This window comes from Arvicanthis niloticus, chromosome 6 (genome assembly GCF_011762505.2).
Source record: "Arvicanthis niloticus isolate mArvNil1 chromosome 6, mArvNil1.pat.X, whole genome shotgun sequence".
Taxonomy (NCBI): domain Eukaryota; kingdom Metazoa; phylum Chordata; class Mammalia; order Rodentia; family Muridae; genus Arvicanthis; species Arvicanthis niloticus.
The window spans coordinates 92,600,109-92,615,659 of record NC_047663.1 but is presented as its reverse complement, the minus strand read 5'-3'; the positions used below and the strand labels follow the sequence as shown (position 1 = coordinate 92,615,659).

Sequence of the window (15,551 nt, the reverse complement as noted above, 5' to 3'; positions counted from 1 at the left end):
GATGCAACAAGATGGGGAAGGCAGGTCACAAATCAGACAAAATAAGCAAGGTGTTCAAAAGTCCATACACTTCACTTCACAAATCAGAGTTGTATGTAACCCTGTAGTAATCTTATATTTTTCCGAATCTCTTAACATTATTGATGATTCTTTATATGCAGAAAGAGTTATTTTGCATATAGAGACTGCTGAATTTGTACCTAATAACTCAGAATTAATGTTGTCATTTATACAATTGAAACAGGCCATCAGAAGTAGAACCTAGCCATTATATATTACTCATATTCAGTTTTATACAGGTTTGCCAGAACCATTAGCTCATGGAAATGATGAGATTGACCAATTACTAATAGGAAATGTGTTAGAAGCCACAAAATTCCATGAGAAACATCACACTAATGGGAAAAATTTAAAGAAAAAAAATTGTCTATCACTTGGCAGCAACCCAAAGGAACATTTTTTTTTTTAAATATCCTATGCGTTCTGTATACAACCAAACTCCATTTCCTGCTGGAACCAAAAGAGTTACCAAAAGAAATGACCTCTGGCAGGTGGATGTTTTCCATTTTGCAGAATTTGGAAAACTATAACATTGACACATACTCAGGGTTTCAATGGGCAATTGCTTTAAGTTCTGAAAGTCTGATTGGGTAATTACATACTTATTGAAAATAATGGCATTTATAGGTATACCTGTACAAATTAAAACTGACAGTGTTCTCACGTATGTGTCCAATGAGATGAAGCAATTCATTGCATATTGGAGTATAAAGCATGTTACTGGTGTACCACACAGTCCTACCGGACAAGCAGTTATAGAAAGAGCCAATTGTACTTTAAACCGAAGGGAAGAATAAAAAGCCCCCAGTCACAGGCTGGAAAATGCTTTTTTACCTCTAAATTTTCAAATGTTGATGAAAAGTGGGGAAGAAAGCAGCCAAGAGACACTGGGTTATCAAAAAACTGAGGAACTGGTCCAACCAATTTACTATAAGGATGTGTTGACATTAGAATGGAAACCTGCAATAGTTTTAGTGTAGGGACATGGTTAGACTTATGTATCTACAGGGAATAAAAAAATATCATTACCAAGAAACTTATAAAGATTAGATCTGACCAGGAGAAATCTTTTGAAAGCTGAGACATGAATCTCTTCACAAAACAAATAGCCCAGGTGATTCGCTCTCATACACTATCTCAGCTACTGATTTCTCCAAAATATCCATGAAAATCAACTTTGAAAAAGGCAAGCCCAAATGACCTGTCACACAGAGACTGAACAACACATAGACTGAGCAGACAACACAGAGACTGAACAACAAATGCTACAGATAGCTTTTTTCAGACTATTTTTCCCCTTGGGCCCTAAACTGAATTCTTCAACCCAATTAAGCAAGACGCAATTATAAGAAGAGCATCATCCTGATCCCTTAAGTTGGGGTGGATGATTTGGGTCATTTGATATGTTATAATTGTTATTATTGAGAATGGTATGCTGTTGTTGGTTATGGTCGGGGGAGAAACAAAATAAACATCATTAATGTATATTGATAGATATTTAAGGTTGTAGAGTTTGAATTATTGTATATTGATAGAAATTTAAGGTTTTTTTCTAATTATTGTATACTGACAGAAATTTGAGGTTGTTTTGTTTAACTGTATTGCATATAAAATATTTATTTTAACTATGATATAAAGTTCTTGTTTTCATGCTCTTATAATTATTTCCATTGCACTTAAATTGATAATATTAAAGAAAAGCCTTTTTTTTTTTAACCAAAAAGAGGGATATAAATTGGAAATTTCTGGTTTCTTTGGAGACTCAGTTGTGTCATGTGATGTTTTTCTGGTAGCTGTCTTATGAGAGGAGGCTTTGTTAAAGCAGACACAGAAAGAATTCATGAATTTTGGAAAGAGAATAAGTGGAACCCAACAGACAGCGAGTAACTCTTGCTTTGGTTCACCTGCCGTGCTTTACTGGTCTTCACAGACCTTCACTTGTCATGAATGTATAGCTGGGAACGCACCAAAGAACTTACTTGTGGTATTTTGTCTGCTTCTTTCTGCTTCTGTAGACCTGTGCCAATTTGGAGGAGCCTTGCAGTGCCTTCTAGATCCAGCCACCACTACTGATTCCTGTTTGGTGTTTGTCAATTTGATTGGACTGCCAATACTGATTTGTGTTGGATATTTAAGACTGGACTGCTGATATCCTGACAATGAAGATTGGTATCACCCCAAAGTTACAAATGAGTCCACATGCCCTTTATCCAATTAACCATCTTTCTTCCCTACTTTTGGTCGGTGGGATAGAAGGAAGGTTGAAGCACTGAAGAACCCTTTTTAAAGTAGGTTTTATAAGAAAAAAAATCTAAGCCTACAATTCCTATGGTGTACCATTCCTGGCAGGAAATAGCAGGACACAGCAACGAATCATGTTCTTGACAGTTGCCTCACAATGGTAAACAGTGCCCACCCTTAGTTCCATTATCCATACCTAGTTACTATATATGTACTCTTCTATTCTGAGGCTGGGTTCAACTTTTCAACATCCAAAAGTATATATTCTGATACACACACACATACACACACACACACACACACCCCCCAAGAAAACAACAAACAAACAAACAAACAAAGCAATAATTTCTATCCCCTTCTATTCATTGGCCTGTGTGTCAACTGTGAGTCACCGGGACTTGCACCAGCTACTGCAACTCATTCCTATGCTTTGTGTTCTCCCTAGGTCTCATAATGCAGGGTCTGCCTAGGGGAGCAGACTGTATAGGAGAGTCTACAGGCAGAATGGCTTATCTCCACAGCACATCTTCTCTTTGTAACTCATGTAGGCAAAGTCAACAAGGTCCATGTACCCTCAGGAAAGGTAGTGATTGGCCAGAACCCACAACAAATGTGTAAACATTATTTTACAGGGGAGTGAACAATAGAGGCCTGCATGTCAGTTTGTTACAAAAATTAATAACAGCAGTGTGTAGTGGAATTTTTCCATATTTGGTTGATTGGATAATAAAGATGACAAGAAGCCAATCACTGGGTGAGAAGGTGGACCTTCCTGGTCCAAGAGAGGAAGAGGGAATGCAGGAGAAAAAAACATGCCCTTTTGGATGGAGAGGCAGAAGCAAAGCAGACAAGATGTAGGCTGGGGACTGTTAGATCTGTGGTGGAATCCACCATGATCTATGATCAGATTTCTAACAGAATAGATGATGAATGTAGGATGATAGATTCCATACCCAGTGATTGTGTAATCTGTTGATTCTAAAGTAAGACTGTCTGGTATTTTCCATGCCACAGTGACTCAGGTGGGCCAGAGGTAAAGAACTTAGCTGAGGTGGAATTTGGCCAGGCTTTAGGATGGGAAGATTGGGAAAGGACTGAGCTCCAGGGGAAAGGTAGTGAGTGGAGCATGGACTGGAAAGAGCATACCCACAGTTGCCCTCAGGAGCAAGAGAGCTATCTCAGAGATCAGGAGAGGCACAGCCAGCATTGGTGGGAGAGGTTTGGGCTAGGAGAAACATGTGGTCTCCATCTCACACTATGTACCAGACTGGGAACAGACCAAGACTGTGGGCTGGTGCTTAGCTGGCAATAACTGTTTTTTTAATTAATACAAACAACAGCAGAGAATGTGAGAAACTACTTACCTGGATTGTATTGACTACATTTTGCAAGTGCTTTGAGACAGGAACTTGTGTAGCAGACATATCCCCAACATTTGATGTAGCTGGAATAGCATAAATTCTTGATCCTTCTGTATTTACCTTCTGAGTGCTACAAAAAAAAATGTGGATGACCACACACTTTTTTTAGGGTAAACACAAAAGTCTCATGTGCCTACAATCCCAGCAATCAGGCTGCTAAGGGAAGAGAATTATTAATTTAAGAATGTCCTGAATGCATGGCATAATCTAAGTGAGAAGGAGGTAGAGAGAGAAAGTCATATTTTCAAAAGAGAACTATAAAAGTGGGCTGGAAGCTAAGTCATGAGTAGAGTGCCTAGCACACCCGTGGGGGTTGGTTCATCCAGGATCTGAAAAAGAATGAGAGTGTAGTAAACACAGCACAACCCAGAGGTTGAGCAACACCAGGATTTCAGATAACCAGCTGCTCTAACTGGTGTCAGATCTCAGTACAATTAAAATGTTGGTTGGAGGGCCTACTCAGTTGGTAGAGCACTTTCTGCTCTTGCAGAGGACCTGGGTTCAGTTTCCAGGACCATCAAGGTAGCTCACAACTGCCTGCAACTCTAGCTTCAGGCCTCCCTGGACACAAGGCACACAGTGCACATGCATGCATCCAAGCATAACACTTGCACAAATAAAATAAATAAATTCCCAAAACTTTATTAAACATAATCAATCAAAATGTTAGATGAAAATGTAAGTAGAAATAAAAGATACTACACATGTGAAATTATATTAGGACAGTAAAAATCAGTTCAAATCTGAGACCAGGTTGCAAATTTAAGTAATGGTTTTTTTCTTTTGCCTCTCTTTCAAATGTTCTTAGAAGGAACATATTATATACATTGACATGTCTCACACAAACATCATCATCCTCAAAGAAACATGTTTTGAACAAGTTTTAAGTGCATCACAAAATCGTACTTGACATATGGTAAAACAGACACATGTAACAGTGTTTATGCTAAAGAAGGAGAAGTTCTAAAAAAGGCACAAGGGTCAGGTGACTTGGATATGGGACTTTAGAAACAATTGTCCTTTCCTCTTTATAAGTGTCTTCATTTTCCTTAACAACAACAAAAGAGAGATACTTTCAGTCACCATTCTCAGGAGCTGTGCAGAGGGCAGGAGATGCCTCTCTGAGGCAGAGGGATTGCCTAGGGTCCAGGGCTCACCTTTCTGTCCCCAGCATGAAGCAAACAAAGGCTCAGTCTATACTCTTTCATCCCTCTGCCTTTACTGCTGCTGATTTTCATCCTTTCACTAAACTTGACCGTTGCCTTTGCTTAAGGGCATGGAGAGCACTGAGTGTGAGGGCAGAGGCTGCTTATCAGCTGAAGGATGCCTTATGGTGAGGATGAGATAAATAACTCCAAGAGAGGCTTTGTGGGAAGGGGTGCCACGGGGCTTGGATAACAAGACTACAGATGGTCTGAAGAGACCTGGCAGTGCCTCTCAGCAGAGGGAACAGTGAGTGTTGGAGTTCTTACCTTATGCCCCACATACCTCAGCTATGCACAGCCCTAAAGTGACACAACCAACCAGGATGCTCTTGAAGGGTCCCAGGCTTTGGTGCTCCTCATCTCTGGGGGCCTGAAGCCATGTCCCATCTGGGGCTTCTGAAATGTTCTTACTAAAAGGAGTCATCACCTCTATGAAGACGATAATGGAGGACATGCAAAAGAGGCTGAGGCAAATCCTCTCCCTGAACACTGATTCATTAGAAATACCTCAATCTTCGTGTTGCCCCTCCCTCCAGAGGCCCTGACTGATGTGTTCCGTGTGGAGAATGTATACTGTATTAGATCCTTAGGTGATCTCAATATGAAAATGCACATGTCACACACACACACGCACACGCACACGCACACACACATACCCCAAACAGAACTAAAAGGGGCATCTTTCAGCGGCAGGCAAGTTGTCTCAGTTGATAAAGGCACTTGTTACAAAGACTGACCACATGAGTTGGGTTCCTGGCACCGACACAATTAAGAGATCACTGACTCCTGCAAGCTGTGCTCTGGCCTCTACCTGACATGCCATGGCATGCATGTACACACACACACACACACACACACACACACTGACACACAAACACACTCACACTCATACACATTGAACTAAGAAAAATAAATCTTTTTAATTGTATGTATTTGAGACAAGGTCTCAGTATGTAGCCTTAGCTGACCTTGAACTCTCTATGTAGAACAAGCTGGCCTCAAACTTACAGACATCCACCTGCCTCTGTGTGTAGCACCATGTTTAGCTCAAAAATAATTCTTCCTGAACACCAGATGGTTCAATCTGTAAGCAACTTCCCTTCTAAGCATGAGAGACTGATTTAATCCTATGAACCAAAGTAAAAGGCAGGCCTCAGTTGAATGCTTTTGTAATCCCAGGGCTGAGGGGATGAGAACCAGAAGATCCTGGGGTACACTGGCCATCCAGTCTAGCATGATTAATGAGCCTATGGTCCCCTGAGAGGCACCGTCTCAAAGAGAGGGTGTATAGCTCCGGAGACATGACACCCAAGGTTGAGCTCTGTCCTCTATTCACACATTTGCAAACAGAGCAAACACATGAGCACGCAGCAGGAGAGACAGACAGACGTACAAAATATAAGGACTTGACCTGCACACAAAATGACTTTATAGTCAGTATGAGTGTCTGCAGAATACAGTGTAGTGGGGCTCTTTGTGAGCATGTGCTCAGTTACATTCCTAGAACGCCCCCCCCCAAACAAGCAAGACCAATCTCCATTATACACAGACACCGAGTGGACGGGGGTCCACTAAGAACCAAATTGTATTGCGACTGAGTCTAGCACAGTCCAATTGCTGAATTGTGCTCGACTCTGAAATATGGTAGGGAACAAGGTCAGTCCAAACATTCTCACTGAAACAAAAAAGTCCTTCTGTGGACAACTTTTTGTAGAGCCCCTTTCAGGTCCCTGTTCCTCAGACTATAGATAAAAGGGTTCAGCATGGGGGTCACCACTGTGTAGAGCACAGTGGCTGCTGTGTCCTTCTCAGATGAGTGGGCAGAGGAGGGGTTGAAATACACAGCAATGATGGTGCCATAGAAGAGGCAGACCACAGCCAGGTGCGAGCCACAGGTGGAGAAGGCTTTCCATGCTCCCCTTGGGGATGAGACTCTCAGGACAGCACAGGTGATGTGGATGTAGGAGATCAGGATGCAGACAAATGGGGTGACCATGATCACAGCTCCCTCTGTAAGAATCATCAGCTCATTGAGATGTGTGTCTGAGCAGGAGAGTTTCAGGAGGGGAGTCACATCACAGAAGAAGTGGGGGATGATATTGTCCCCACAGAAGGAGAGTCGAGCCATAAGCAGAGTGTGTAATAGGACATTCAGATTGGCAGTGACCCACGATCCAGCCACCATCAGGACACAGAGCTTAGAGGTCATCTTTGTTGTGTAGTGTAGAGGGTGGCATATGGCCACAAAGCGGTCATAGGCCATCACAGCAAGCAGGAAATTGTCCATGTCCACAAACATGAAGAGGAAATACATCTGTGTGAGACACCCAGAGAAGGAAATGGTCTGACTCCCGAGTATGTGGTTGGCCAGTACCTTGGGGACAGTGGTGGAGGAGAAGCAGACATCCACAAAGGACAGGTTGCTGAGGAAGAAGTACATGGGGGTGTGCAGACGGGAGTCTGTGCTGATGGCCAGGATGATGAGCAGGTTTCCCAGGACAGTGGCCAGGTACATGATGAGGAAGAGCAGGAAGAGGAGCTGCTGCTGCTGGGGCTGCCTGGAGAGTCCCAGGAGGAGGAACTCGGAGATGCTCGACTGGTTGGTGTCACTCATTGGCCTATATGACTTGGCAGATGATTAAATCCTGTGCATGGAGATACTGATGAAGACTGGACAATTAAAATAACAGAGAAATAGGTCAGAGGAGGTGGTGCAAGCATGAACATTCTGCCCTGTGCAGTGGCTTCACTTCTTTATCAGTGCAGTCTGATAGCCTGTTTATGTGTGTGTGTCCCATCTCAGGAAGACACGGGACTAGTTATGACAATTTCTGTTGGTGGGTTACTGGTCGGCCATGTCTGTTTTTTGTTCTTTGAGACAGGGAATCCTGCGTTGTCCAGGGTGACCTAGAATTCCCCTCACTTTGCCTCCCAAGTACATTAGAAGATGACCACAATGCCTGACCATCTAATGTTTTTTAAAAGAGTGACTTTTAGGAATCACAGACTTAAGAAATGAAGGAGAGTTAGGTGGGAGGGTGCAGAAGGCAGAAGTGCAGGATCACAGTTCAAGGTCATCAGCCGCAGAGCCAGTCTGAGAGCAGCCTAAGCTACATCCAGTTTCTTATGAATGCCTATCAATGGATTACTGGACAAATGAATTATGGTGTGTATATACACACAGCAGTGTTTTATTTAAATATATGAACAAATTTAGATCATTTAAAGGAGGATAGAAAACTTTTAACGTAGTAAGTGACATATGCTAGACTCAGAAAACTACATTTCTGTTTGTTTGTTTGTTTGTTTGTTTGTAGTCAGGGTTTCTTTCTATAGTTCAGGCTGCTCTGGAACTGGCTCTGTAGATCAGGTTCACCTTGAACTCTCAGAGATCCACTTGCCTCTTCCGGTTAAATGCTGAGATTTAAGTCTAAGTAGTCACCACAACCCAGCTACATTTCTTTTCAAATGGAGAAATCTGGGTTAAAACAAAGACAAACAAACAAACAAACAAACAAACAAATAAGTAAGGTCAGATGTGGTGATGCACACCTTTAATCCCAGCTCTTCTGAGTACTTCTGAGGCCAGTAGATTTCTCTGAGTTAGAGGCTAAACAGGTCTACATAGAGTTTAGTACAACCAGAGCTATGTATAGAGAGAGAGACTCTATCTTTTTAAAAATAATTAATTGTATTACTTTTAATAATTAATGCATAATAATTTTTAAAACACTAAAGTAGAAGGAGACCTAATTCAAGGGATAGGGAGGGCAGAGCAGATGCAAAAGGTGGTGAAAGAGGAAATGATTTGCTTGTGATCAAAGTACATTTTCTACATGTGTAAAAATGACATCATGAAACCATTATTTTGCACAAGTAATCTAAATTAACAATAAAAAAGTAAAACAACAGAAAATACTCCCACCCACACTGAGTGATTGCCATAGATGTCCAGTGCTGTGGAACCCTCGGCATCATTACTATGTCGCTTTAGAGAAAATATGAGCTCTCCGTCCTCTATACTCTGAACCAGTAGCACCTTCCTCATGTGTTTGCTCGGCAGACCAAACCAGCCTCATCCAAAACCCCTTCCAGGATAATAATGACAGTGTGCTGTGCTCTAGACTCCTGTCTACAGAGGCTCCTACAAGTCCTAAGTCAGGACTTATTTGCTATGTTCTCTGAGCTGAACTTAAAGAATTAAACCAGAAAGGATGATGACAATGTATGGACAGAAATGTTGCCAGCCTAGACTACCCACCGTCAGACCCCAGCACCTGACAAGAACAGTGCTGGTTACAATGGATGATCACAATGAATGTGTAGTGACCTCAGGACTGTTTCCATGGCTCCATTTAAAACTAAGGGCCTCCCTAGAAGGCTTCACCTCCAATATGCAGTTAGTTACTGGTGAAGTCCTACTGACCTGATGTTTAGAGCAGATGGCAGTCCTCAATGTCACCAGAAGAGTTGGGAGGGGACTTGTCATTGATGTTGTCACTGTCTGTAGGAGCTCTGGAGCAGTGACTCAGCCCTTAGAACCAGAAGGACATCTGGGAGAGTTACAAGGCAAGCTCTTCAGAGGGCTCCATGGCCACTAGGGCCATTGTCCCTGAGAGCCTCGTTAGACACAAGTAGAATGCAATTTGTCCTTTTTCCTTCATGGACTCTTTGCAGTCCAAGGTTGGTAATAATGACCTGTCACCTGAGTTATACAGTTTTTGTCTTAGGATGTAGTAACATTAAAAATGGCAGAATATTGAGAGTAGCTACAAGCAATACACTTCCATCACAGAAAAACTCAGAATGCAATATTTTCTTCTCTACCTAGTCCAAGATAATGTTGTTGTTGAAAAATATGACACTATATAAGAATGAAGAGACTGACCTTTGAGAGCTGGTAAGAGGACTCAGTTAAAGGCTCTCACCACCAAGTCTGAGGACTTCAGCTGGTGCTCAAGACCTACATGACAAACTGACTCCAGCAAGTTTTCTTAGACATCTACTGTGCATTATGGCCTATTTTTGCACACAAAGAGGGACAGAGAGAGAGAGAGAGAGAGAGAGAGAGAGAGAGAGAGAGAGAGAGAGAGGTGGTTTTTAATGAGAATGGCTCCTATAGGCTCGTATTTGAATACTTGGACCTTAGTTGGTGAACTGTTTTGAGAAAGATCAGGAGGTGTGGCCTTGTTGAAGGAAGTGTGTCATAGGGGAGGGGTAGAGGGAGGAGGGGTTGGGGGGCAGTAAGGGGTGGGAGAGGAGTGATGTGAGGGAGGGGTAATGGAGGTTAAGGAATAGGGTTAGGATTGGGGTTAGTGTTAGGTCTCTTTTAGGATTCTATTTATCTTTTTTACCTGTCCTGAACTCTGAGGCCTGTATGCACAATAAAGCTTTTAATCAGTCTCCAGAATACTGGGTAGTCCCTGACTTACCTGCGACACAAAGACTGGTCTACTAACTGACACTGTCATTTAAAGAAACCCATATGTTGGCAATATGTCCTCTAAAAGTTTCTTTGTGCCCATGGATGTAGTTTCATGCTTGGTGGGAAAAGCCTCAGTCCAGCCTGAAAAGATATCTATGAACACAAGTAAGTATATCCGAATTATTTTTGGTTTTACTTCCATGAAGTCAATTTCCCAGCAGGCTCTGGTTCTTCTTCCACAGAGCCTGTAGCCAGAATTCTTTTCACTGCCCACTGTATTAGTGATCTGACAGGCCTTGTAGTCTTTAACAATTTCAGTGACTTTGGAGGTAGTGTCTCTTATCCTGACATGTGCATGTCTGATCATGTCTTGCATCCTTTGCATACTCATGTGGGAGAAAGGATGAATCCTTCTCAGCATACGCGTACCCAGCCCCTAAGGGAGAATAAATCTTCCATCTGTTTTTTTTTTTTTTTTTTTTTTTATCTACTGAGGCATTAGGCTGGGGCAATGAATGATGGCCAACTTTTTGGGACCTTTTAATGTATATGGAAGAAGGAAATTTTTTTGTTGTTTTTGATAGTCTTTCCCTCAGCTATACAGAGACCCCTTTCTCTGTAGATGGTCCCATGGACATGGCTATGGCAAATGTGTATTGTATATATATATGTTCAGTTTCTTGCCCATTTCTAGCCTTTGGACATTTTTAAAGCTATTAATATGGCCTATTAATATGTGTTGATGTCCCCCATGGCAGGGATTTGGCCTATATGGTCTAAGTCTCTGATACCACCACAGCCCATGAGTACATATACGTCTTTTTTGAATGAAGTTGTTGCAATTGGTAAATCACGTTCCCTCAGCATCCAACAAGAGGGTATCTTGAAGATCTGGTCTGGTCCCATGGATATGGGCCAAAATGTCTGAGCAGTCACACAGTGGCCCATCAATGTCTGGGTCAGGCAGCAGAGTAGCTGGGCTAAGAGGAGTTGAGGCATTAAAGGTCATGCTACCAGGATTTAAGAGGAGAGACTGGTAATGAGTCATACAGGCATTGATAATGGTCAGGCTTTTGTCTGGTGGCAGTTGTCAGCATCCTTAGCCATGAGGGTCATGGCAGATGATGGACAAACAGGGGAGCCAGCCTCAGGCAAATGGGTCTAATTTCTTTGACAGGTAGGCTACTGGCCTGCCCCAGGGCCTAGAATCCCTTTCACTATCTCAGATCTCTTGTCTACAAATAGATGAAAAGGCTGGGTCACTTCTGGCAACTCCAAAGCTGGTGTAGAAATTCCTTTCTGGCCTCAGAGAACTACCTCTGACCTTCCCTTATTATGTATCACTCAGATCTAGGGAGGTCACCTGTGGTTAGTGGAGTAGGAACTTCTTACTGGAGGCACAATAGTCCAAATTCCCCAGGGCCTCCAAGAGGTCTCCAGTCCCCTCTAGGCATTTTAGTTTTGTTTCTGCTGCCACCAGGAGGTCATTTTAAACTATTGATCTCTATTAACTATGAGGAAGCTGATGGGTTTCCCCTCTATTCTTAGGATTTTTCAAGTGGGGGAGGTCTCTATCTTTGGGGCCTCCTTTATCTCCTTCTCTGGAAGCAATCTGTTTTAGGCATTGCTGGATTGCAAGTCTGCTGCTTCTTCTCTTTCACCTTTTTTTACTCTACCTTTCTCTGCCCTTGTCTGCTTCTCCTCTGCACTCTCAACCCTTTGGAGTTTTCTCTTACTATCTGGGGCTGCCTGGTTGATAAAAGCTAGAGCTACTTCTATTGCCACTTCTGGTGATTCTAGGTCCATGGGGTTATACTGTCAGAATGTCTCTACCCAAGCAGATGGGGCCAAGAAACCACAGGCTGTTCTCTCAAAAACTATAAGCCAAAATTAAACCCTCCCAAGATTTTCTGTTAGATAATCTCAGGGATATAATGAGCTCTTACATTCTCATCAGACACCCATTAGTGGATAAATTTGGTCAACCTTATCTCTAACCATCATCCCCTAAAATCAAAATTAAACACCCAACCCATAAAGCTAATTACAAAAATAAATCCAGAAGGAAATAGTCATGAATTAGCAAAGGTGTTATTTGAAAATAGTAGAAAACTTCTTCCTTTCCCATTTGTATCCGTTTGACTTCTTTTTGTTGTCTAATTGCTTTAACTAGAACTTCAAGTGCTATATTGAATAGGTAGGGAGAGAGTGGGCAGCCTTGTGTACTCCCTGATTTTAATAGGATTGCTTCAAGCTTCTCTCTATTTAGTCTGATGTTGGCTACTTATTTGCTGTACATTGCTTTTACTATGTTTAGGTTTGGGCCTTTAATTCCTGTTCTTTCCAAGACTTTTAACATGAAGGGATGTTGAATTTGGTCAAATGCTTTTTCAGCATCTAATGAAATGATCATGTGGTTTTTTTTCTTTGAGTTTGTGTAGTGCATTATGTTGATGGATTTCCATATATTGAACCATCTCTGTATCCCTGGGATGAAGCCTACTTGATCATGGTGAATGATCGTTTTGATGTGTTCTTGGATTCGGTTTGGGAAAATTTTTATTGAGGATTTTTGCATCAATCTTCATAAGGGAAATTGGTCTGAAGTTCTCTTTGTTAGGTCTTTGTATGGTTTAGGCATAAGCATAATTGTGGTTTAATAGAAAGAATTGGGTAGTGTTCCTTCTGTTTCTATTTTGTGGAAAAGTTTGAAGAGTATTGGTATTAGGTCTTCTTTGAAGGTCTAAAAGGAAGAAGTCAAAATATCACTATTTGCAGATGACATGGTAGTATACTTAAGTGACCCCAAAAACTCTACCAGAGAATTCCTAAACCTGATAAACAACTTTAGTGATGTGACTGGCTATAAAATCAACTCAAACAAACCAGTAGCCTTTCTATACTCAAAGAAAAACAGGCTGAGAAAGAAATTAGGGAAACAACACCCTTCACAATAGTCACAAATAATATAAAATACCTTGGTGAGAATCTAACCAAGCAAGTGAAAAATCTGTATGAAAAGAACTTCGAGTCTCTGAAGAAAGAAATCAAAGAAGATCTCAGAAGATGGAAAGATCTCCCATGCTCATGGATTGGCAGGATTAATGTAGTAAAAATGGCCATCTTGCTGATAGCAATCTACAGATTTAATGCAATCCCCATAAAATTCCAACTCAGTTCTTCATAGAGTTAGAAAGAGCAATTCCAAAATTCATTTGGCATAACAAAAACCCAGAATAGCAAAAACTATTCTCAACAATAAAAGAACTTCTGGGGAATCACCATCCCTGACCTCAAACTGTACTACAGAGCAATAGTGATAAAAACTGCATAATATTGGTACAGAGACAGACAGGAAGATCAGTGGAATAAAATTGAAGATCCAGAAATGAGCCCACACACCTATGGTCACTTGATCTTTGACAAAAGAGCTAAAGCCATCCAGTGAAAAAAAGACAAATGTTCATTTTCAACAAATGGTGTTGGTTCAACTGAAGGTCAGCATGGAGAAGAATGCAAATCAATCCATTCTTATCTCCTTGTACAAAGGTCAAGTCCAAGTGGATCAAGGACCTCCACATAAAACCAGATACAGTAAATCTAATAGAAGAGAAAGTAGGGAAAACCCCTGAACACATGGACACAGGGGAAAATTTCCTGAACAGAACACCAATGCCTTATGCTCTGAGATCAAGAATCGACAAATGGGACTTCATAAAATTGCAAAGCTTCTGTAAGGCAAAGGACACTGTCAATAAGACAAAACAGCAACCAACAGATTGGGAAAAGATCTTTTCCAATCCTATATTCAATAGAGGGCTAATATCCAATATATACAAAGAGCTCAAGAAGTTAGACTCCAGAGATCAATTAACCCTATTAAAAAGTGGGGTACAGAGCTAAACAGAGAATTCTCAACTGAAGAATGCCAAATGGCCATGAAACACCTAAATAAATGTTCAACATCCTTAGTCATCAAAGAAATGCAAGTCAAAACAACCCTGAGATTCCACCTCACACCAGTCAGAATGGCTAAGATCAAAAACTCAGATGAGAGGGTAGATGGAGTTCAAGACAGGCACTACAGAGTTGCCAGGCTTCCTGAGGAGAAGGGCTTGGGAGTTGGTGGGGGTCCTTACATGGGACAAGGCCTTTTGTCAGGTAGAGCCTCACGAGAGCCTCGTGTGAAGCAGAGGTATAGGAGGGACAAAAGACAGGACTTCAGGAGGAGAGGTTGGACCTTGTGAGGAGGAGTTTGGACAGGCTCTTCTGGAAGACGTATGGCCTCCTGAAGGGCCCCTTCTACATAGGGGTCGAGGTATTGAGGGCTGTAGTTTACTCCTCCAATGTTCTGAGGGCCTAGAGACCCTGATGACTACCCTGTGCTCTGGCAGGGGCTGAGTGTGGCTGAGGTACAGAAACTTCTGGGGCCACACATTGTGGACCTGAAGACGGAGGAGAGTAAAAGCCCCATCCGGGACTGGCTTTTCCGGCAGCAGTAGAAAGACCTGGACAGGCTGGGTTTGGGACTTCAAGGTGGCATCCCCAATGGCTACCTGGTCCTGGACGTCAATGTCCGAGGTGAGCTGGGCTGCCCATGGGCAGAGCTGGGGGCTGGAGTCGGAGTCTGAGTTGCCTCCTCTCTTTGTAGAGGCCTTCTCCAGTGGAGTCCCACTCCTTGGGCCAGGATTTGTATTTGCATGGATTCCAGTTCTGCTCCCAGCTTTAAGACTGAGCTGAGACCACCACCCCTAAAGCTCCTGACCCCAGCTCTATAGGGGCCATCTTGACCAGGAAGTTTGAGGACTCTTGAATTCAATAAACAGTAGCATGTGCCCCCTTGAGATGTCCTGTAGTGTTCCTAAGACAAGTCAAGAGAATGACTTTGGAGTTTCTTGTGATCACACAAATATAGCTAGCTCCTCCTGTTCATCCCTCCCACTAAAGAGGAATGAAATATGGCCCCCCAGGCAGGCGGTAGCTATTGGAGGACTTCCTGGTGTGGTAGCTGAATAGTAGCTGAGTAGTAGAAATCCTGCGACTTCAGCTGAGGGGTGTGAGAGGCCACCACAGTCTAGGCTCTGCCGAGGATTCTGTTCCCAATAAGGCTCTAGCAGAGACACACTGCACAATAGCCGTGTGCTTTTATTTAGATCCACCAGCAAGGGGAAGTGACATTCAAGTAACATCGAGTCCCAC

The 15,551-nt window shown here is 42.4% G+C and overlaps 1 protein-coding gene across 1 annotated transcript; it reads right to left on the bottom strand.

Moving 5' to 3' along the window:
* Positions 1–4,344: 4,344 nt before the first annotated feature.
* On the bottom strand, positions 4,345–9,461 carry LOC117711060 (olfactory receptor 1f45-like). Its single transcript, XM_076937290.1, has 2 exons — positions 9,354–9,461; positions 4,345–7,597 (listed from the first exon to the last, which is right to left on the bottom strand). The coding sequence occupies exon 2, from the start codon at positions 7,539–7,541 to the stop codon at positions 6,600–6,602; it is 942 nt and encodes a 313-aa protein (XP_076793405.1). The 5' UTR covers positions 7,542–7,597; positions 9,354–9,461; the 3' UTR covers positions 4,345–6,599.
* Between the last annotated feature and the right edge of the window lie 6,090 nt (positions 9,462–15,551).